This window comes from Manihot esculenta, chromosome 8 (assembly GCF_001659605.2).
Source record: "Manihot esculenta cultivar AM560-2 chromosome 8, M.esculenta_v8, whole genome shotgun sequence".
In the NCBI taxonomy this organism is placed as follows: Eukaryota; Viridiplantae; Streptophyta; class Magnoliopsida; order Malpighiales; family Euphorbiaceae; genus Manihot; species Manihot esculenta.
Window position 1 is genome coordinate 12,112,766 of NC_035168.2, and position 25,296 is coordinate 12,138,061.

General features: G+C 41.5%; 1 protein-coding gene across 1 annotated transcript; it reads left to right on the forward strand.

The window, feature by feature from the left end:
• Positions 1-20,149: 20,149 nt before the first annotated feature.
• On the forward strand, positions 20,150-21,113 carry LOC110607909. Its single transcript, XM_021747072.2, has 3 exons — positions 20,150-20,359; positions 20,444-20,548; positions 20,655-21,113. Exons 1-3 carry the CDS (start codon positions 20,150-20,152, stop codon positions 21,111-21,113), a joined length of 774 nt encoding a protein of 257 aa, XP_021602764.2.
• Positions 21,114-25,296: the final 4,183 nt, after the last annotated feature.

A 25,296-nucleotide genomic window follows, 5' to 3' on the forward strand; every position in this document is an offset into this window, starting at 1 on the left:
TTTTATCATGCTTCATGCATCATGAATATGCTATAGGGTGAGTGCATTAGTGTACACCAAGATGATGCATTGCATTTATCCTTGTACTTGGCATTGCTCCTTGTACATTGCTTATGTGAGACGGCACGGACTTCGTGAGGATTCATTAGCCCTCAGAGGAAAGACCTGGAACAGCCTTACGAGGACCAGGCATAAAGACCTGGAACAGCCCTACGGGGACCAGGCAAATGGTACTTAGGTACCCCAGAGGAGATAGAGGGAGTTTTGATCCGTCCGGCCGAGGTGATGTGCTTATGTGTTGCATTCCATGAGAGCATGTTTTATCACTTGTATTTGCCTATTCTACTCACTGGGCTAGTGTAGCTCATCCCTCTCCCCTAACTTCAGTTGTGCAGGTTCAGAGGTCAGAGAGAACTCAGCAGGGTACAGGAAGAGTACAGAGTTTTGTAATAGCTAGTGTGGACATGTAAATGTATAAAAATAATGTATATGTATAGTGTATAGAATGGTGCTTGATTTATAAGACTTGTAATCCCTTTGTGGAGTCACATGATCAGTTTATGTATGCTTCTTTATTGTTGTATGTTTATGAGCAAAACCAGGCTTAACATTATGAGATTGATCCGCCTAGAGCCATGAGGAGCTCTAGTAGGGATTGGTAGAGCACAGAGAGAGTGCATGCACAGGTTAAGCCTTGGAATGAAGAAAAGTTTTATGTTTTTACAGCAAATGTATGATCATGTATGGGATTTCACAGGTATACAGACAGGATAGCAGGCTTACTACGGGTCCCGGCGACCTTAAGTCGATCTGGATCCTAGTGCCGGTGGCAGTTCGGTTCCCGGGCTGTTACAATGGAAAACCGGATGGATTCTTTCCATAGAAGCAGGCAAGTCCAGCTTGTACGATACATTCCCAACTTTTTGCAAGACCTCAAAGGGCCCGATGTACCGTGGAGCTAACTTACCTTTCTTTCCGAACCGAACCACCCCTTTCATTGGAGACACCTTGAGCAATACTAGATCCCCCTCCTGAAACTCTACCTGTTTCCTGCGGATGTCTGCATAACTCTTCTGCCTGCTTGTAGCAGTCTTGATCCTTTCTCTGATCATGGGCACCACTCTGCTGGTGATCTCTACAAGCTCAGGCCCTGCTAAGGACCTCTCTCCAACCTCTTCCCAGCAAACAGGTGACCTGCACTTCCTTCCATACAAAGCTTCATATGGAGCCATCCCGATGCTAGCATGATAGCTGTTATTGTAGGCGAACTCCACCAAGGGTAGATGTTGCCTCCAAGAACCGCCAAAATCTAGCACACACATCCTGAGCATATCCTCTATTGTCTGGATGGTCCTCTCTGACTGTCCATCAGTCTGGGGATGGAAGGCAGTACTGAAATCCAACCTGGTACCCATAGCATTCTGCAGACTCCGCCAAAACCTGGAGGTGAACTGGGGCCCTCTATCTGACACTATAGAAACTGGGACCCCATGCAGCCTGACAACTTCATCCACATAAACCTGCGCTAACTTATCCACAGAGTAGTTGCTCCTAACAGGGATGAAGTGAGCAGATTTGGTGAGTCTGTCCACAATCACCCATATGGAGTCTAGTCTGTTGGATGTTGCCGGTAACCCCACTACAAAATCCATAGCGATATTCTCCCATTTCCACTCTGGAATCGGCAGTGGGTTAAGCATTCCAGCCGGCTTCTGATGTTCCAGCTTCACCCTCTGACATATTTCGCAGGCTGACACGAACTGTGCCACTTCCCTCTTCATAGCTGGCCACCAATACACTCTCTTCAGATCTTGATACATCTTGGTGGCTCCAGGGTGAACACTGTATCTTGCATTATGAGCCTCTCTCATAATGTCTCCTTTTAGCCCGATGTCATCTGGTACACATAGTCTGTTCCCATAGCGGAGGATCCCCTTACTATCGAACCTGAACTCACTGTTTTTGCCTGACTGAACAGTCCTGGCAATCTTTACTAACTCTGGGTCCTCATGCTGTTTCTGAGCCACCTGCTCCAGAAACACGGGTGTTACTTTCATCTGCGCAATCAAAGCACCTGTACCAGACAACTCCATCAGTAGACCCTCATTGATGAGTTTATAAAATTCCTTCACCACCGGTCTCCTCTCTGCCGTGATGTGGGATAGACTGCCAAGTGATTTCCGGCTTAAGGCATCAGCTACTACATTAGCCTTACCCGGGTGGTACTGTATCTTACAATCATAGTCACTGAGCAGTTCTACCCATCTCCTCTGCCTCAAGTTCAGCTCTCTCTGGTTCAAGATGTGCTGCAGGCTCTTATGATCTGTGAAAATCTCACATTTTACCCCATAGAGGTAATGCCTCCACATCTTGAGGGCAAAGATAACTGCTGCCATTTCCAGATCATGTGTGGGGTAATTCAACTCATGCCTCTTCAGCTGTCTAGAGGCATAAGCGATCACCCTACCATTCTGCATCAACACACAACCCAGGCCTACTCTGGATGCATCACAGAACACTGTGAAATCCTCATTGCTGTTTGGCAGAGCTAACACTGGTGCTGAAGTCAACCTCTTCTTGAGCTCCTCAAAGCTTTCCTCACACTGATCGGTCCACTCGAACCTCTGGTTCTTTCTGGTCAATCTGGTTAAAGGAGCTGCAATCTTAGAGAAGTCCTGAACGAACCTCCTGTAGTAGCCGGCCAAACCCAAGAAGCTTCTGATCTCTGTCACTGAGGTGGGTCTTGGCCAGTTAGTCACAGCTTCAACCTTCTTGGGGTCCACTTCTATCCCATTCTCTGACACTATATGCCCCAAGAATGATATGCTCCTTAACCAGAACTCACACTTGGAGAACTTGGCATACAAGCCATGTTCCCTCAAGGTCTGTAATATTATCCTCAGATGATGGGCATGCTCCTCTGCATTTCTGGAATACACTAGGATATCGTCAATGAAGACAATAACGAAGTGATCCAGGTATGGTCTGAATACTCTATTCATGAGGTCCATGAATGCTGCAGGGGCGTTGGTCAACCCGAACGGCATTACAAGGAACTCATAGTGCCCATATCTGGTCCTGAAAGCTGTCTTCGGTATGTCTTCTTCCCTTATCCTCAGCTGATGGTACCCTGATCTCAGATCTATCTTGGAGAAACAACCCGCTCCTGCTAGCTGGTCGAATAGATCATCGATCCTTGGCAATGGGTACTTGTTCTTGGTAGTGACCTTGTTCAACTGCCTGTAGTCGATACAAAGTCTGAGGGATCCATCCTTCTTTCTCACAAAAAGCACTGGAGCACCCCAAGGTGAGGTACTCGGTCGGATGAAGCCCTTATCTACCAGATCTTGCAACTGCTCTTTCAGTTCCTTCAATTCTGCTGGTGCCATCCTGTAGGGAGGGATAGAGATCGGTCTAGTTCCAGGCATCAGTTCAATCTCGAACTCTATCTCCCTAGCAGGTGGTAGTCCTGGAAGCTCTTCTGGAAAGACATCCAGAAATTCTCTGACAACTGGCACTGAGGCTGGCTCCCTGACCTGACTATCTAGCTCTCTCACGTGAGCTACATACCCCTGACATCCTTTCCTAAGCAGTCTACGAGCCTGTAGGGCCGATATCAGACCTCTAGGCGTACCCCTCTTGTCTCCTCTGAAGACAACCTCTGACCCGTTCTGATCTCTGAGCCTGACTACCTTGTCCCTGCAGTCCAAGGTAGCACCATGGGTAGATAGCCAATCCATCCCTAGAATGACGTCAAAATCTGTCAAATCTAGAACCACAAGGTCGGCGGAGAGGCATCTTCCCTCAACAAACACTGGACAGTACCGGCAGACTGACTCTGCCACCGTCGGGTCACACTTGGGTCCACTGACCCATAGGGGACACTCTAATCCAGAGACCATCAACCCTAACCTCTCAACTGCCCTCGGAGCGATGAAAGAATGGGATGCACCCGGATCCATTAATGCATACACATCAAAACACCCAATGATGAGATTACCTGACACCACGGTGTTGGATGTGTTCGCCTCCTGCTGAGTCATTGTGAAGATCCTGGCTGGAGCTGATGGACCTTCACCTCGGGAACCAGAAGAAGAGGCTGCCCCTCTCCCTCTACCTCTGCCACTGCCCTGTGTTGTGGCTGGAGTTGCTGGTTGTGCCACACTACCTGAAGCTGTCTGTTGGGGCTGGCCCATGAAAGGTGCTCTAGGACAATCCCGAGCTATGTGTCCCTCCTGGCCACATCTGAAACATGCATTGGTCCCCCATCGACACGCTCCCTTGTGTGGCCTCCCACACCTTTGGCATTCTGCACCATCTGAGCCTGAACTCGAGCCACCGCCAAAACCCAAACCGGATTTCAGCTTATTCCAGAACTTATTCTTCTTGGGCTTCTTAGTGCTACTCCATCTCTTACTACCTGAACTCTGAGTAGAGGGTCCTGGCCCTCCTCTGCCTGGGGTCTTAACCCCAGAAGACTGGGTCACCGACTGCTTCACTGACCCCTCAACTATGGCACTGGCCTCCATTCTTCGAGCCATATCTACCACCGTGTGAAAACTTTCCCTCTCAGCTGATTGAATCAATGAGGAGTACCTGGACTGTAATTTCATAACATATCTCCTGGCCTTCTTCACATCTGTATCTAGAGCTTGCCCTGAGAAGGGTAATAGCTCCAGAAATTTATCTGTGTACTCCTCTATGCTCATGTCTTCTGTCTGTCTCAGTTGCTCAAACTCAATCATCTTTAGCTCTCTGGAGCTATCTGGAAATGCCCATCCAGCAAACTCATTAGCAAATTCCTCCCATGTCATACTGTCTAGTCTCGGGTCTACATAGCACTTGAACCATTCCCTTGCCTTCTTGCACTTCAGAGTGAACCCTGCCATCTCAATGGCTCTTCTATCATCTGCCCCTAGCTCATCAGTGATCATCTTCACTGCTCTCAGATATTCAAAGGGATCATCCCCTGACTTATATTTAGGAGCATCCAGCTTAAGGTAAGCTGTCATTTTCACCTTACTCCCACTGGCTGAGCTAGGTCTAGGAGGTTGAGTAACTGGGGCTACTGGTTCTGTAGGTGGTGGAGGTGGGGATGCAGCATTCCCCGAGGTGGGGTTTGCTGGGTGAGGATGGAAGGATGAGGGTGGATAGGCTGGATACTGTGGGTACGATGGATAGAAAGGTGGATAAGGCATGTGAGTAGGGTAGGGGTTAAAGCTGGAGTAATCCGACGTACTTCCCATCGGATACCCGGGACTCTGTGCATAGGGTGGATAATAGGGTGGAAAACCATACCCCGAGGCCTGAGTGCCTCCTTGTGACTCCCCTGTCCCTTCTTCTGACATGCCAATATCCAGATTCCCATCCCTTCTCTGATCTTCTTCCATAACCTCCCTCACATCTGAAGAACTTCCTCCTCTTTCTGTCCCCCTTCTGCTAGTATCAAAAGACCTTCTAGGGTCCCTTGACACTCTTTCTCTGTTTGTTCTGCATGACATTGCCCTAGGCAATGTGGAAGGACGGGCGCTCGTGCCCTCATCCTCTGGTGGGACTCCTGTCAATCGTGCAGATCGACGAGTTCCTCTCATTCTGTTCTCTGAATAACAGCACATAACTCGCAAGCATTAGCATCATATGGTTCATGTGGGCACACATGAACCCTCATCACATACATAGCAAACATAGCATATCATTTATGCGCATGCATATAGTCATGGCATATCACATCATCATAGCAAGACAGGACTCTACATCCTATCCTAGTGGACATGACCTTTCCTATTGTGCTTGACCCTCTAATACTTCTATGAGCCCGACACGCTAGGTCCGACCATGTGAACCTAGGGCTCTGATACCACTCTGTAACGCCCCGGAAATCCGGACCGCTACCGGCGCTAGGATTCAGGTCGGCTTAAGGCCGCCGGAACCCGTAGCAAGCCTACATACATCCTGTTTACCTGTTTAATCCCATACATGACCAACAAACATACATAAGAATTAAAAACTTTTCTTTTTCTTCATTCACCAAACTCAACCTGTGCATGCACTATGTTCATCATATACATAAACATTAATCCCTCTGTGGGATTTCATCAGAGCCTCAATGGGCAATATATATCCTGTGTTGAGTTGGTTCACATATACATCATAAAATAAGATCATGTACATACCAAGGGATTAACATATACTATGGTCAAGCACAACTCTATCCTCAATAACATAATTACATAATCATAACTGTTCAAAACTTTACATTACATTCTTATCATTTGTCATGTCCACATACTCTAGCTATTACATACATATGACTTTTCTCTTCTTTTCCTCTCTATCAATCCCGTACCTGCAAACCTGGGGTTAGGGGAGAGGGGTGAGCTAGATGCCCAGTGAGTAGAACTATATAAAAAAAAATATTTAAAACATGCTATAATGGAATGCATCATTGCACAAACATTTCACATCATGGAAGGACCGACCCAAAAATCCCTCAGCTCCATGCCCGGCCCTATTATGGGCACCACAGGACTTCGTATTGCCCGGCCCTATTATGGGCACCACAGGACTTCGTATTGCCCGGCCCTATTATGGGCACCATAGGACTTCGTATTGCCCGGCCCTATTATGGGCACCACAGGACTTCGTAAATCGGAGCTATTGCCCGGCCCTATTATGGGCACCACAGGACTTCGTACACAGGACTAGTGAGTCGTGCAATGTCCCTCCTCATCAACCACAATATAATAATGCAATGTAGCATATTCGTGATTCTAATGCAAACATCCTATATTATAGTCATGATGCATGAAACATGATAAAACATTCACTTTCTTAATTTAGAAAAAGGTTAAGTATAGTTCCACTCACCTCTGGCTGACTCTGTCAAACTCTCAGCAGCTGGCTCACTGCTGGGGTCCTTGGTTCCTCGGGTCCGAACCTACACAGGTGGACTCCAATGAGGGACCAAACACATATAAACATATCTCTAATATATCCCCCAAAAACCCCCTAAAACATCATGAAAACATCACAGAAAATATGCATGAAATGGCTGAACAGGGCACCTTCGGCGGCACCTTCGGCGGCCGAAAGTCCCAGACAGAGACGAAACTCAGCTAGGTTCGGCGGCACCTTCGGCGGCCGAAAGTGCCAGACAGAGACGAAAGTCTCTTTTCGGGGGCAACTTCGGCAGCCGAAAGGCTTGCCTTCCCAGCCATGTTCGGCGGCCGAAAGTACCTTCGGCTGCCGAACCTGGTTTCTGCCAAAGGGCAGAAACTTGGTTCACTTTGCACATTTCGCCTCCAAATCTATAGATCATGCATATTTTTCATTCAAAACATGCATACAAGTTCCTAGGGGTCTCAAACATGCATATACCCCATCTACAACACTTCATACACACACAATCAAGCTACATTGCTCAAAAACTCAACATAACCCATAAACTCAACATATGTCCTAACATGCATTTCTACCCATAGATCTTACTTAAAACTTGTTTAAAACATAAAAAGGGTTCAAGATCGACCCTTACCTCTTGAAGAAACGAGAGGAAAGTGATCCTAGCTTGGAGATGGAGAGATTAAGCTCTTTGAACCTCCAAGCACTCAAAACTTGCTCAAAACTTGCTCAAAACTCACAAATCTTCAAAACGAAGTTATAAACTCGTTAAAACCATGAAAGATCTAAAGGAAACACTCAAGATCGAGGGAGGAGCGGTGGAGACTCACCTTGGCCGACAATGGGAGAGAAAAAGCTCGCCCGTGCGGACCTAGGGGACCCTTTTATAGTGGCTGGCCAGGCCACGTTCGGGGGCCGAATGTGCCTCCGCATCCATGCAATGTTCGGCGGCCGAACATAAGGTTCGGCGGCCGAACCTGCACTTCCCTCTCTTAGACTTTCGGGGGCCTAACGTGCCTCCCAAAGTCCATGCATGTTCGGCGGCCGAAAGTGAGTTTCGGCGGCCGAACCTGGGTTTTCCCTTAAAGAAATTTTCATGCAAAAACTCATTTAAAATCATACTTAAAACATTAAAAACATGAAAACATTTTATAAAAACATGCTTTTACCCTTCTAGAGGTTTCCGACACCCAAATTCCACCGGACGGTAGGAATTCCGGTACCGGAGTCTAGCCGGGTATTACATATATTGCTTAGCATGATGATTTACTCACTAAACATTTATAATTTCTATTTCCACACACCAGATACCTAAGAAAGTTAAAGAACAATGTCAAAATTAAAGCAAGGATTGAAGGTTCAATATGCAATGCTTACTTAGTGGAAGAAGCAACAACATTTTCTGCTCATTATTTTAAAGCACATGTCATGACAAGACATCAAAAGGTCCCACGCAACTTGCCTGAAGTTGTCTCCGATGACGATGTATCGGGTAAATTAAGCATATTCAAATGCACAGGTAGAACTCTCGGAAAGGGAAAATTGAGATATATGACTGAAGATGAAATCCGAGCTGCTCAAACATATATTCTCTTAAATTGTCCAGAAGTGAAAACATATATTGAGTATGTATTGTTAGTTATAGTAATAGTATAATTTCTCTTAAATTGTACACCATGGTAAAACACTACTTGTTAATTTATATGTATAACATATATGTAGAGCGAGTAAAGTTGGCACAACCAAATATCACAGATGCAATTGTTGATGAAAAACTGGAGAGAGAGTTTGCACAAAGGTTTTACAAGTATGCCCATGATTTGCAGAACAATTTAGATAATCAGTTTATACAAGATCTGTCAAAGGGACCAATGAGAAGTGTCACCACTTTTAATGGGTATTGTGTTAATGGATGTAAATTCAACACAATCAAAGGAAGTTTGGATAGGAATACAATGAATTTTGGTGTATGTATAAAAGGAAGCAATTACAGTTTAGAAGAAAGTGACTACCATAGACAGTTGGTAGAGGTGTTGCAATTGGAGTATCCAGGGTTACCAATTAAGCGGACTGTAATGTTTAACTATGACTGGTTTGATCCAACACCAAATACTGGAACCAAGGTACATAGATAGTATAGAATAGTTGATGTTAATAATAAGCAAAGATTCACTAAGTACGAGCCATTTGTATTAGCCTCTCAGGCAACACAAGTCGTTTATGCTTCATACCCAAGCAAGCATCATGACAAAAATAATTGGTGGGCTGTGATGAAAGTTAAAGATAGACCCGTTGTAGAAGTAGCTGATACGTCTTCAAAGACAGATGAACCTTTCCAAGAAGCTGAGATTGATTACGCAGAAGTAAATCTAGATGATGTAACTCAACAACACTGCCTGAATGATCCAAATGGAGGAATGACTGAGATTCATGATGATTTTTCGACAGATGAAGATGAGTTTCTTAGTGACCCTGATTCAGATGCAGATATAGATGGTGATAATGAGTTCGATTCGTATGAATCGGAATGAATTAATTGATATTCTCAATCATTTTAGAGTTGTATATTTCCATTCTTTCTCTGTAAGAATCTTACTACATCTGCACATTTTTTATTTAATATTAATAAACTTTATACTATTTTTTGGTATTGACTATTTTTTTTCACAGATGAGGGGACATGAAAGATTTAAGAAGCCCAGAGGACCGGTTCGACTTCCTGATCATACAAGTCAAAAGGAGGCGACTGCAGTTGACGTAGCAGAGCATGAGCCGCAGTTACCACGGACATCGACGGGACTTGGTGATACGAGCTTTAGATATGAGTACCACTTGCATCCGAAGTGCAGCCATCTCATTGTGATCGATCATGTCCACCAGTTCCTCCATGTACCGTTGCATTGCCTCCCCGTGCCCTTCTAGCTCCTCACCGTCCCATTGCAGCTCCACGACCTTCGATATCACATTCACAGTCATCTCATCCTGCATCCTCTTCTACTACTGCATTAGCTAGTGTAGTAGGATTTGCATCAACATCTGCTCCATCATTTGCTCTAGCATCTACGGGTTCGACCACTGCTGTAGGCAGCATATAGTCATTTCGACAGACCATTTCTGTAATACCCGGCTAGACTCCGGTATCGGAATTCCTACCGTCCGGTGGAATTTGGGTGTCGGAAACCTCTAGAAGGGTAAAAGCATGTTTTTATAAAATGTTTTCATGAATTTTAATGTTTTAAGTATGATTTTAAACAAGTTTTTGCATGAAAATTCTTTAAGGAAAAACTCAGGTTCGGCCGCCGAAACTCACTTTCGGCCGCCGAACATGCATGGACTTTGGGAGGCACGTTAGGCCCCCGAAAGTCTAAGTGAGGGAAGTGCAGGTTCGGCCGCCGAACCTTATGTTCGGCCGCCGAACATTTGCATGGATGCGGAGGCACATTCGGCCCCCGAACGTGGCCTGGCCAGCCACTATAAAAGGGTCCCCTTGGTCCGCACGGGCGAGCTTTTTCTCTCTCATTGTCGGCCAAGGTGAGTCTCCACCGTTCCTCCCTCGATCTTGAGTGTTTCCTCTAGATCTTTCATGGTTTTAAACAAGTTTATAACTTTGTTTTGAAGATTTGTGAGCTTTGAGCAAGTTTTGAGTTCTTGGAGGTTCAAAGAGCTTAATCTCTCCATCTCCAAGCTAGGATCGCTTTCCTCTCGTTTCTTCAAGAGGTAAGGGTCGATCTTGAACCCTTTTTATGTTTTAAACAAGTTTTAAGTAAGATCTATGGGTAGAATGTATGTTAGGGTATATGTTGAGTTTATGGGTTTTGATGATGTTTGAGCAATGTAGCTTGTTTGTGTGTGAATGAAGTGTTGTAGATGGGGTATATGCATGTTGGAGGCCCCTAGGAGCTTGTATGTGTGTGTTTTGGTTGAGAAATATGCATGATCTATGGTTTTGGGAGGCAGGAGGTTCATTTGAACCAAGTTTCTGCCGTTTGGCAGAAACCAGGTTCGGCAGCCGAAGGGAGTTTCGGCCGCCGAACCCCTCTTGTGAAGGCAGCTTTCGGCTGCCGAAGGTGCCCCCGAAAAGAGACTTTCGTCTCTGTCTGGCACTTTCGGCCGCCGAAGGTGCCGCCGAACCTAGCTGAGTTTCGTCTCTGTCCAGGACTTTCGGCCGCCGAAGGTGCCGCCGAAGGTGTCCTGTTCAGCCATTTCATGCATATTTTCTGTGATGTTTTCATGATGTTTTAGGGGGTTTTTGGGGGATATATTAGAGATATGTTTATATGTGTTTGGTCCCTCATTGGAGTCTACCTGTGTAGGTTCGGACCCGAGGAACCAAGGACCCCAGCAGTGAGCCAGCTGCTGAGAGTTTGACAGAGTCAGCCAGATGTGAGTGGAACTAAACTTAATCTTTTAAATTAAATGTTTTATCATGTTTCATGCATCATGACTATAATATAGGATGTTTGCATTAGAATCACGAATATGTTACATTGCATTACTATATTGTGGTTGATGAGGAGGGACATTGCACGACTCACTAGTCCTGTGTACGAAGTCCTGTGGTGCCCATAATAGGGCCGGGCAATAGCTCCGACATACGAAGTCCTGTGGTGCCCATAATAGGGCCGGGCAATACGAAGTCCTGTGGTGCCCATAATAGGGCCGGGCATGGAGCTGAGGGATTTTTGGGTCGGTCCTTCCATGATGTGAAATGTTTGTGCAATGATGCATTCCATTATAGCATGTTTTAAATATTCTTTTTATAGTTCTACTCACTGGGCATCTAGCTCACCCCTCTCCCCTAACCCCCAGGTTTGCAGGTACGGGATTGTTAGAGAAGAAAAGAAGAGAAAAGTCATATGTATGTAATAGCTAGAGTATGTGGACATGACAAATGATAAGAATGTAATGTAAAGTTTTGAACAGTTATGTTTATGTAATTATGTTATTGAGGATAGAGTTGTGCTTGACCATAGTATATGTTAATCCCTTGGTATGTACATGATCTTAATTTATGATGTATATGTGAACCAACTCAACACAGAATGTATATTGCCATAGAGGCTTTGATGAAATCCCACAGAGGGATTAATGTTTATGTATATGATGAATACAGTGCATGCACAGGTTGAGTTTGGTATATGAAGAAAAAGAAAAGTTTTAATTCTTATGTATGTTTGTTGATCATGTATGGGATTAAACAGGTAAACAGGATGTATGTAGGCTTGCTACGGGTTCCGGCGGCCTTAAGCCGACCTGAATCCTAGCGCCGGTAGCGGTCCGGATTTCCGGGGCGTTACAGAGTGGTATCAGAGCCCTAGGTTCATATGGTCGGACCTAGAGTGTCGGGCTCATAGATGTTCTAGAAGGTCAAGCACAGTAGGAAAGGTCATGTCCACTAGGATAGGATGTAGAGTCCTGTCTTGCTATGATGATGTGGTATGCCATGACTATATGCATGCGCATAAATAATATGCTATGTTTGCCATGTACGTGATGTAGGTTCATGTGACTCCACATGAACCATATGATGCTAATGCTTGTGAGTTATGTGCTGTTTTTCAGAAACAGAATGAGAGGAACTCGTCGATCTGCACGATTGACAGGAGTCCCACCAGAGGATGAGGGCACAAGCGCCCGTCCTCCCACATTGCCTAGGGCAATGTCATGCAGAACAAACAGAGAAAGAGTATCAAGGGACCCTAGAAGGTCTTTTGATACTAGCAGAAGGGGGACAGAAAGAGGAGGAAGTTCTTCAGATGTGAGGGAGGTTATGGAAGAAGATCAGAGAAGGGATGGGAATCTGGATGTTGGCATGACAGAAGAAGGGACAGGGGAGTCACAAGGAGGCACTCAGGCCTCGGGGTATGGTTTTCCACCCTATTACCCACCCTATGCACAGAGTCCCGGGTATCCGATGGGAAGTACGTCGGATTACTCCAGCTTTAATCCCTACCCTACTCACATGCCTTATCCACCTTTCTATCCACCGTACCCACAGTACCCAGCCTATCCACCCTCATCCTTCCATCCTCACCCAGCAAACCCCACCTCGGGGAATGCTGCATCCCCACCTCCACCTCCTACAGAACCAGTAGCCCCAGATACTCAACCTCCTAGACCTAGCTCAGCCAGTGGGAGTAAGGTGAAAATGACAGCTTACCTTAAGCTGGATGCTCCTAAATATAAGTCAGGGGATGATCCCTTTGAATACCTGAGAGCAGTGAAGACGATCACTGATGAGCTAGGGGCAGATGATAGAAGAGCCATTGAGATGGCAGGGTTCACCCTGAAGTGCAAAAAGGCAAAGGAATGGTTCAAGTGCTATGTGGACCCGAGACTAGACAGTATGACATGGGAGGATTTTGCTAATGAGTTTGCTGGATGGGCATTTCCAGATAGCTCTAGAGAGCTAAAGATGATTGAGTTTGAGCAACTGAGACAGACAGAAGACATGAGCATAGAGGAGTACACAGATAAATTTCTGGAGCTATTACCCTTCTCGGGGCAAGCTCTAGATACAGATGTGAAGAAGGCCAGGAGATATGTCATGAAATTACAGTCCAGGTACTCCTCATTGATTCAATCAGCTGAGAGGGAGAGTTTTCACACGGTGGTAGATATGGCTCGAAGAATGGAGGCCAGTGCCATAGTTGAGGGGTCAGTGAAGCAATCAGTGACCCAGTCTTCAGGGGTTAAGACCCCAGGCAGAGGAGGGCCAGGACCCTCTACTCAGAGTTCAGGTAGTAAGAGATGGAGTAGCACTAAGAAGCCCAAGAAGAATAAATTCTGGAATAAGCTGAAATCCGGTTTGGGTTTTGGCGGTGGCTCGAGTTCAGGCTCAGATGGTGCAGAATGCCAAAGGTGTGGGAGGCCACACAAGGGAGCGTGTCGATGGGGGACCAATGCATGTTTCAGATGTGGCCAGGAGGGACACATAGCTCGGGATTGTCCTAGAGCACCTTTCATGGGCCAGCCCCAACAGACAGCTTCGGGTAGTGTGGCACAACCAGCAGCTCCAGCCACAACACAGGGCAGTGGCAGAGGTAGAGGGAGAGGGGCAGCCTCTTCTTCTGGTTCCCGAGGTGAAGGTCCATCAGCTCCAGCCAGGATCTTCACAATGACTCAGCAGGAGGCGAACACATCCAACACCGTGGTGTCAGGTAATCTCATCATTGGGTGTTTTGATGTGTATGCATTAATGGATCCGGGTGCATCCCATTCTTTCATCGCTCCGAGGGCAGTTGAGAGGTTAGGGTTGATGGTCTCTGGATTAGAGTGTCCCCTATGGGTCAGTGGACCCAAGTGTGACCCGACAGTGGCAGAGTCAGTCTGCCGGTATTGTCCAGTGTTTGTTGAGGGAAGATGCCTTTCCGCCGACCTTGTGGTTCTAGACTTGACAGATTTTGACGTCATTCTAGGGATGGATTGGCTATCTACCCATGGTGCTACCTTGGACTGCAGGGACAAGGTAGTCAGGTTCAGAGATCAGAACGGGTCAGAGGTTGTCTTCAGAGGAGACAAGAGGGGTACGCCTAGAGGTCTGCTATCGGCCCTACAGGCTCGTAGACTGCTTAGGAAAGGATGTCAGGGGTATGTAGCTCACGTGAGAGAGCTAGATAGTCAGGTCAGGGAGCCAGCCTCAGTGCCAGTTGTCAGAGAATTTCTGGATGTCTTTCCAGAAGAGCTTCCAGGACTACCACCTGCTAGGGAGATAGAGTTCGAGATTGAACTGATGCCTGGAACTAGACCGATCTCTATCCCTCCCTACAGGATGGCACCAGCAGAATTGAAGGAACTGAAAGAACAGTTGCAAGATCTGGTAGATAAGGGCTTCATCCGACCGAGTACCTCACCTTGGGGTGCTCCAGTGCTTTTTGTGAGAAAGAAGGATGGATCCCTCAGACTTTGTATCGACTACAGGCAGTTGAACAAGGTCACTACCAAGAACAAGTACCCATTGCCAAGGATCGATGATCTATTCGACCAGCTAGCAGGAGCGGGTTGTTTCTCCAAGATAGATCTGAGATCAGGGTACCATCAGCTGAGGATAAGGGAAGAGGACATACCGAAGACAGCTTTCAGGACCAGATATGGGCACTATGAGTTCCTTGTAATGCCGTTCGGGTTGACTAACGCCCCTGCAGCATTCATGGACCTCATGAACAGAGTATTCAGACCATACCTGGATCACTTCGTTATTGTCTTTATAGATGATATCCTAGTGTATTCCAGGAATGCAGAGGAGCATGCCCAGCATCTGAGGATTGTATTACAGACCTTGAGGGAACATGGCTTGTATGCCAAGTTCTCCAAGTGTGAGTTCTGGTTAAGGAGCATATCATTCTTGGGGCATATAGTGTCAGAGAATGGGATAGAAGTGGACCCCAAGAAGGTTGAAGCTGTGACTAACTGGCCAAGACCCACCTCAGTGACAGAGATCAGAAGCTTCTTGGGTTTGGCTGGCTACTACAGGAGGTTCGTTCAGGACTTCTCTAAGATTGCAGCTCCTTTAACCAGATTAATCAGAAAGAATCAGAGATTCGAGTGGACCAATCAGTGTGAAGAAAGCTTTGAGGAGCTCAAGAAGAGGTTGACTTCAGCACCAGTGTTAGCTCTGCCAAACAGCAATGAGGATTTCACAGTGTTCTGTGATGCATCCAGAGTAGGCCTGGGTTGTGTGTTGATGCAGAATGGTAGGGTGATCGCTTATGCCTCTAGACAGCTGAAGAGGCATGAGTTGAATTACCCCACACATGACCTGGAAATGGCAGCAGTTATCTTTGCCCTCAAGATGTGGAGGCATTACCTCTATGGGGTAAAATGTGAGATCTTCACAGATCATAAGAGCCTGCAGCACATCTTGAACCAAAGAGAGCTGAACTTGAGGCAGAGGAGATGGGTAGAACTGTTGAGTGACTATGATTGCAAGATCCAGTACCATCCGGGTAAGGCTAATGTAGTAGCTGATGCCTTAAGCCGGAAATCACTTGGCAGTCTATCCCACATCACGGCAGAGAGGAGACCGGTGGTGAAGGAATTTTATAAACTCATCAATGAGGGTCTACTGATGGAGTTGTCTGGTACAGGTGCTTTGATTGCACAAATGAAAGTAACCCCCGTGTTTCTGGAGCAGGTGGCTCAGAAACAGCACGAGGACCCAGAGTTAGTGAAGATTGCCAGGACTGTTCAGTCAGGCAAAGATAGTGAGTTCAGATTCGATGATAAGGGGATCCTCCGCTATGGGAACAGACTATGTGTACCAGATGACATCGGGCTTAAAGGAGACATTATGAGAGAGGCTCATAATGCAAGGTACAGTGTTCACCCTGGAGCCACCAAGATGTACCAGGATCTGAAGAGAGTGTATTGGTGGCCAGCTATGAAGAGGGAAGTGGCACAATTCGTGTCAGCCTGCGAAATATGTCAGAGGGTGAAGCTGGAACATCAGAAGCCGGCTGGAATGCTTAACCCACTGCCGATTCCAGAGTGGAAATGGGAGAACATAGCTATGGATTTTGTAGTGGGGTTACCGGCAACATCCAACAGACTAGACTCCATATGGGTGACTGTGGACAGACTCACCAAATCTGCTCACTTCATCCCTGTTAGGAGCAACTACTCAGTGGATAAGTTAGCGCAGGTTTATGTGGATGAAGTTGTCAGGCTGCATGGGGTCCCAGTTTCTATAGTGTCAGATAGAGGACCCCAGTTCACCTCCAGGTTTTGGCGGAGTCTGCAGAATGCTATGGGTACCAGGTTGGATTTCAGTACTGCCTTCCATCCCCAGACTGATGGACAATCAGAGAGGACCATCCAGACAATAGAGGATATGCTCAGGATGTGTGTGCTAGATTTTGGCGGTTCTTGGAGGCAACATCTACCCTTGGTAGAGTTCGCCTACAATAACAGCTATCATGCTAGCATTGGGATGGCTCCATATGAAGCTTTGTATGGGAGGAAGTGCAGGTCACCTGTTTGCTGGGAAGAGGTTGGAGAGAGGTCCTTAGCAGGGCCTGAGCTTGTAGAGATCACCAGCAGAGTGGTACCCATGATCAGAGAAAGAATCAAGACTGCTACAAGCAGGCAGAAGAGTTATGCAGACACCCGCAGGAAACAGGTAGAGTTTCAGGAGGGGGATCTAGTATTGCTCAAGGTGTCCCCAATGAAAGGGGTGGTTCGGTTCGGAAAGAAGGGTAAGCTAGCTCCGCGGTACATCGGACCCTTTGAGGTCTTGCAAAAAGTTGGGAACGTATCGTACAAGCTGGACTTGCCTGCTTCTATGGAGAGAATCCATCCGGTTTTCCATGTTTCCATGTTGAGGAAGTTCGTGTCAGATCCGGGCAAGGTTCTTAGTGAGCCTGATGTGGAGATCCAAGAGGATCTCACTTATGTTGAACAACCAGTGCGGATTCTAGACACTCAGATCAAAAAGCTAAGGAACAAGGAAATCCCGATGGTGAAAGTCCTTTGGAACCACCACAATATGGAAGAATGTACCTGGGAGACACGGGAGTCCATGCTCCAGCAATATCCCCATCTCTTTTAAGGTTAGTCCCTATGTGTTTTATATGTATGTTATGTTGTTTTGCTATGCATGTGCTAGTTGAGGAACATTCGGGGACGAATGTTCTTAAGGGGGGGAGAATGTAATACCCGGCTAGACTCCGGTATCGGAATTCCTACCGTCCGGTGGAATTTGGGTGTCGGAAACCTCTAGAAGGGTAAAAGCATGTTTTTATAAAATGTTTTCATGAATTTTAATGTTTTAAGTATGATTTTAAACAAGTTTTTGCATGAAAATTCTTTAAGGAAAAACTCAGGTTCGGCCGCCGAAACTCACTTTCGGCCGCCGAACATGCATGGACTTTGGGAGGCACGTTAGGCCCCCGAAAGTCTAAGTGAGGGAAGTGCAGGTTCGGCCGCCGAACCTTATGTTCGGCCGCCGAACATTTGCATGGATGCGGAGGCACATTCGGCCCCCGAACGTGGCCTGGCCAGCCACTATAAAAGGGTCCCCTTGGTCCGCACGGGCGAGCTTTTTCTCTCTCATTGTCGGCCAAGGTGAGTCTCCACCGTTCCTCCCTCGATCTTGAGTGTTTCCTCTAGATCTTTCATGGTTTTAAACAAGTTTATAACTTTGTTTTGAAGATTTGTGAGCTTTGAGCAAGTTTTGAGTTCTTGGAGGTTCAAAGAGCTTAATCTCTCCATCTCCAAGCTAGGATCGCTTTCCTCTCGTTTCTTCAAGAGGTAAGGGTCGATCTTGAACCCTTTTTATGTTTTAAACAAGTTTTAAGTAAGATCTATGGGTAGAATGTATGTTAGGGTATATGTTGAGTTTATGGGTTTTGATGATGTTTGAGCAATGTAGCTTGTTTGTGTGTGAATGAAGTGTTGTAGATGGGGTATATGCATGTTGGAGGCCCCTAGGAGCTTGTATGTGTGTGTTTTGGTTGAGAAATATGCATGATCTATGGTTTTGGGAGGCAGGAGGTTCATTTGAACCAAGTTTCTGCCGTTTGGCAGAAACCAGGTTCGGCAGCCGAAGGGAGTTTCGGCCGCCGAACCCCTCTTGTGAAGGCAGCTTTCGGCTGCCGAAGGTGCCCCCGAAAAGAGACTTTCGTCTCTGTCTGGCACTTTCGGCCGCCGAAGGTGCCGCCGAACCTAGCTGAGTTTCGTCTCTGTCCAGGACTTTCGGCCGCCGAAGGTGCCGCCGAAGGTGTCCTGTTCAGCCATTTCATGCATATTTTCTGTGATGTTTTCATGATGTTTTAGGGGGTTTTTGGGGGATATATTAGAGATATGTTTATATGTGTTTGGTCCCTCATTGGAGTCTACCTGTGTAGGTTCGGACCCGAGGAACCAAGGACCCCAGCAGTGAGCCAGCTGCTGAGAGTTTGACAGAGTCAGCCAGATGTGAGTGGAACTAAACTTAATCTTTTAAATTAAATGTTTTATCATGTTTCATGCATCATGACTATAATATAGGATGTTTGCATTAGAATCACGAATATGTTACATTGCATTACTATATTGTGGTTGATGAGGAGGGACATTGCACGACTCACTAGTCCTGTGTACGAAGTCCTGTGGTGCCCATAATAGGGCCGGGCAATAGCTCCGACATACGAAGTCCTGTGGTGCCCATAATAGGGCCGGGCAATACGAAGTCCTGTGGTGCCCATAATAGGGCCGGGCATGGAGCTGAGGGATTTTTGGGTCGGTCCTTCCATGATGTGAAATGTTTGTGCAATGATGCATTCCATTATAGCATGTTTTAAATATTCTTTTTATAGTTCTACTCACTGGGCATCTAGCTCACCCCTCTCCCCTAACCCCCAGGTTTGCAGGTACGGGATTGTTAGAGAAGAAAAGAAGAGAAAAGTCATATGTATGTAATAGCTAGAGTATGTGGACATGACAAATGATAAGAATGTAATGTAAAGTTTTGAACAGTTATGTTTATGTAATTATGTTATTGAGGATAGAGTTGTGCTTGACCATAGTATATGTTAATCCCTTGGTATGTACATGATCTTAATTTATGATGTATATGTGAACCAACTCAACACAGAATGTATATTGCCATAGAGGCTTTGATGAAATCCCACAGAGGGATTAATGTTTATGTATATGATGAATACAGTGCATGCACAGGTTGAGTTTGGTATATGAAGAAAAAGAAAAGTTTTAATTCTTATGTATGTTTGTTGATCATGTATGGGATTAAACAGGTAAACAGGATGTATGTAGGCTTGCTACGGGTTCCGGCGGCCTTAAGCCGACCTGAATCCTAGCGCCGGTAGCGGTCCGGATTTCCGGGGCGTTACAATTTCACTCATTAATAACAAGTAATAATTACCCAGTTCAAAAAAAAAAAACAAGTAATAATTATTTATTTTTTAATTACTATTAATTTCATTGTTTTCCTATACTAACTCACTGTTGTTCATGTAGTTTACATCCGTCGGAGTTGTGCAGTCACAGGATCACTCTGATAATAAAAAAAAGATTGGTCGCAAAAGGGCACTGTTGGAAGACAGTATCAAACGACACGAAGGAATTTTATTGGCAAGAATTCAAGGTGAACCATAATTTTTAAAGTATATTGAACTATAATATGAAATGTGTAATTACTAACTACTCATATATTTTAATCTTTTTGCAAAAATACTTCCTATGGGATCAAGCAATTGACAGCTTGGTCAAAATTGCATGGCAAAAAAAGGCTGCTAAGAGATATAGGGGCCTTATGTGTGAAATCAGAAAAGGGAAGACAAAGAATCTAGCTACACCAGATTTTATTTTGAGGAAGTGGCAGGAAACTTGGAACACTTCTGAATATAAAGAAAAGTATGACAAGTTTTCTACAAATAGGCATAGTGAGGCTGGAGGGGCAGGATCTGGCATTTCCAGACACGCTTGTGGATCAGTTTCAAAATATACCCATCAACAAAGGATGGTATTAATAATCCCTTTAACATTTATTTTGTTATAAATATTTTATTGTAATGCTAATTGTTATCCTTCTTATACTTAGTAACAGAGAGAAAGATTAAGAAGAGAATCATATCCTCATGAGCTTTTCGAGGCCACACATAAGAGAAAGGGGACGGAGGAGTTTGTTGATGCTAGGGCAAAAGCTATTTATGTAAGTTGATAATAAATATGGTTATAATCAATTTTGATGTACTTAAGTCATATTAGTAATAAGTTATTTAAAATTTATAATGTATGATAAATACATACAACTAAAGGAGGCAGCAACACAACAACAGGAGGGAAGCAGTAAGCTGACACCCATAAATGAGGCCCAACTTTACTACGAGGCAGTTGGCGGGCAAAAAAAGAGTCGATTTTATAGATTAGGGTCTCAGGCTTCTGCATATTTTCATGAATCATCACATTGTTCTGCTTCATACATGTCTGCACCCCGAATGGATCCTCCTACCATTGAAGCAATGAACAGGATGCATAATAAAATTGATCGGCTAGAGACAGAGAATAGTCGACTTAACACAGTGGTGGAGGAGTTGCAGGTGTTTATGCATAGGATGATGGCACAACAGGGTGTTGAGACATCCACTCAGACATCTGCTCCTCTGGCACCTCCAGCTCCGTCTCCACAACAGCAGCATGATGATGCCCCTGTCATTGGTGATCATCATACAGACAGTGATGATGATACAGATAATGAGTTTGCTAGTTTAATTTAGTATGTATTTTTTGTTCTGATCATTTGGTAATTTTATTTTTAATTTGTAGCTGTTGTACAAAATTCATATATGTAATATAATTATGAAATCTTTAAGTTTTAAATATATTTTATTTTTTTTAATGATTGATTTTGTTTTTACGTATACAGTTTAATAATGTACAAGTTGAATAATATACAGGGTGATGATGGATGTATATGAATATACAGGATGATGATAGATGTATAGAAAAATGTTTGAAAATATATAGATGATTTTGTAATTTTATGAATACTAATGGATTACCAATGGAATTTCTGTTGGTATTACTAACGGAACAATTCTGTTGTTGAAGAAAACAACATCATTTTTTATTCACTAATGCATTACTAACGGAATTTCCGTTAGTTTTCATTAGTAATACTAACGGAATTTTCGTTAGTATTATTAACGGAACATGCAGTCCGTTAGTGAAGCCCGTATTAAATTTCTATTCTAATACTAAGGAACATGTGATCCGTTAGTGACAACAACGGATGTATCCACTGTTGATCCATTAGTGACACTAATGAACTTAAAATCTGTTGGTAAATAATTTACCAACGAGATTTTTTACAATGGATTTAATCCGTCACTGATCCATTAATAAAATATATTATTAACGGAATATCATTGTTTACTAACGAAGATTTTTGTTAGTATAATTAAAAATTCTTGTAGTGATATAGGTGAATATCTTAAAATAGGTGTATAAGAGAATTTAAACTACACCTAATTAGTTATATTTAAATTATTAAATTTTATAAAATTTATGAGTTATATAGTTATATTTTTATATATATTAATTAATAAAAAAATATACTAATTAACTTTTTATGTAGAGTTGAGAGTTTTTTTTTTCTTGTAAATTACGCATAATGGAGTGCACTAATTAGTTAGTTCAACTAATTGATGGGACTCACATTATGTGAACTCCAAATACAAATGCTATAATGCAAGTAGCTAGATACCATTTGTGCATAATCTAACGATCATTTTGAGTATAACCTAAGAAACTCCTTGCTATCTTAAAGATTAGTTGTAATCAAATCTAACTTTCTAGTCCTAATTTAAAAAATAATTTAAATCTTTCAGTGTTTTTCGAAAATTTAATTTTTATTTATTTACATAAAATAATTTATATTTAAAAAATATTTTTCATCAAAATAATTTATTTTTTATTATTTAATTTTAACTTAAAAAATATTATTAAAAAATTTATATATAGAAATTTTAATAAAATTTTAAAGTAAGAAAAAAATTTTTTTTTCTTTTAAACTTGAAGTCTTATAAATTTATTGACAATTTTAATATCATTTTAAAATAAATAAATTTAATATAAATGACTTTTAAAACTAATCTCTTGAAATTGGATCAGACAAGCTAATTGTAAACATTAATTAATACATATTAAATTAATATCAAATGCCACGCGGATGATTGCACGTATGAAATGTCAAATTAAGTAGGTGTTTACCTTAATTATATATTAATTATATGCACCTACTTAATTAATTAATACCTTGAAAGTAGGGACAAATCTGATCTTTTCAAATCATATTAGGAGTAGCAGTTAGGGTGCTAAACAACTCAGCATGTCGCATTATAAAATATGCATGAGTGAGCTAGGGTCAGCATTCGGTCGGTTTAGTTTAAAATTGAATCAAATCGAATAAATTGAAAATTAAAATTTTAGTATTTATGAAAACTGAATCGAATTGATTTTGATTAGAAATCGAATCGAATCGAACCGATTTGATTCAGTTCGATTCGATTCGATTTGATCGGTTTCAATTTTTAATAATTTTTTTATTTTTTACAATTTATTTTTAGTATTTTAAAATTTAATTAAAATATTTTAATCTTAATATAATTTAATTTATCTATATTATTGAAGAAACATATTATTATCACTAATCGGTTCGATTCGGTGTTTTCAATTTTTTTCTGATAAAAAATGAACCAAACCGAAATAACTGAAATTTTTGAAATTAAAAACCGAACCGAACAGAACCGAAATATATAAAAATACCAAACGAAATTTTCAATTCGATTCGATTCGATCTATTTTATCAATTTGAACCGAATACTGCTCACCCCTATGCATGATAATATGATAATATATTATTTTTATATTCATAAACTTAATCTCATTTCAAGTATACAAATAAATTTGAGAGATTTTAATTGTTTACTTTTGAATTTTTAATTTTAATTTTAAAAAATATATATTATCTCTATTTTTTTTAATTTAAATTTTATTGATGAAATTGAGAAAAAAAAAATCCAAATAAAATTATACTGAAAAATATTAAGAATAGAACTTAAAGGTTCTTATAAAATGGTTATCCACTTATTCTAATAAAATTATGAACAATTATATTAGTTTGCTACGAAATTTAATTTAAATTACAATTCAACCCTTTAAAAAAAGGAATGGTTGTAATTAATCTCTAAATTTAAAAAATTATCGTCATCAAAATTGATAGCTATAATACCAGTCAACTCAATAGCGACTGAGGTCCAACTCTACTTATTATTTTTTTTTATATAAAATTAATATGAAAAAACTTAGCATAATAATCTATTATTTTCTTCTTGTAAGCATTAGCATTACACAGCCATGCACCTTCTTCGTTTGTTCACTGGTTTTGATTGTATGGGGAGAAATAATCATTATTTTAAGAAAAAATTATTATTTAATTTTTATAATATAGAAAAATTTATTTAAAAATTATTATTTAATTTTCATAATATAGAAAAATTTATTTATTAATATTTCAGTTTTAAAAAATATATTAAAATATTTTTATTATTTAAGTTTACTAGTTAATTTTTTAGTTAATTTTATTATTAATTATTTTATTATTTAATTTTTATAATTTTAAAAAATTTATTAATTAATCACTTAAATTTTCAAAAAATTTATTAACTAATTCATTCGTATCACAATATTTTAAACTTTTTTAAAATATTTAATATTTAAAATTAATAAAAAAGTTAATTAATAAATTTTTAAAATGTTAAAAACATTTTAATCCATTTTTTAAAATCGATACACCAACCACTAATTAGATATTATCGCATTTCATATTTGAACGTAATCTTTCAGTTTACCTATATTTATTGGATATCTTCAAACTTTTTTTTTAAACTTTGAATTAAATTAACCTTGAAATTTTAATTTAAATTCAATTTGATCCAATAGTCAATAAGTGAATATCACAAATACATTAAGTTTAATTTACCCGTTCTACTTATTAGATATTTCTATTCAGCTATTTTTATAATTAAATAATTGTTTAATAAATTTATTTTTTTATAATTTTTTTTATTACCTAAATTAGAATATATATTTAAATTAGTATAATTTATTTAAATTTAAATTTTTAAACTTTTCATATGATAATTAAATTTAAATATATTAAATAAATATTTAAATGGATTATAATTAATAAAATTGAAAAATACGAAAATATCATTTAATATTTATACAAGTTATTAAAATTAAATAAATTAAAACTAATTGTTTTAAAATATAAAATATTATTTTTATATTTTCATATAATAAATTAAATGATAATATCTTATATTTTAATGGTTTCATATACTTAAGTGATTTAACTTTTATTAATTAAAATTGACTAAATTAGACAAAAATCAATACGTATGAGAAAATTGAATATTAATACTATAAAAAATTAATTTACGCACACTATAACGGGTGATTCTTATTGGGATCAAAATTGAATTTAATTTAACATTCATATTACTTTAAATTAAAATAGAAATAATGAAATTGGACCTTCGAAATAAGTATAGAAAGCATGGTGATTATAATTAACGGTCTCATGTTTAATAAGCCGCTACTACCTTTCTTTCTTCAAAGAAAAATAAATGCTCCCTTGAACTTCTCTTAAGGCAAGCCTTTGTTTTGTTAGGTCCATGGCCGCCCTTGCTCTTTCTGGGTAGGGGCAATTCTTTCATTCTTGTCTGAATGTTGATTCCTTTCCTTTTTCATTTAGGTGGGACTTTTCATTTCCTTTTGGTTTTTATTTTGTATTTAGAAGGAGGTGCTTATCTGTGAAAGTGATCATCTGATTTCCTGCCTTATTTCTTATTGTTTGGTTATTTGTGTTTGTGCAAGTGGTAGTGGCCCCAAACT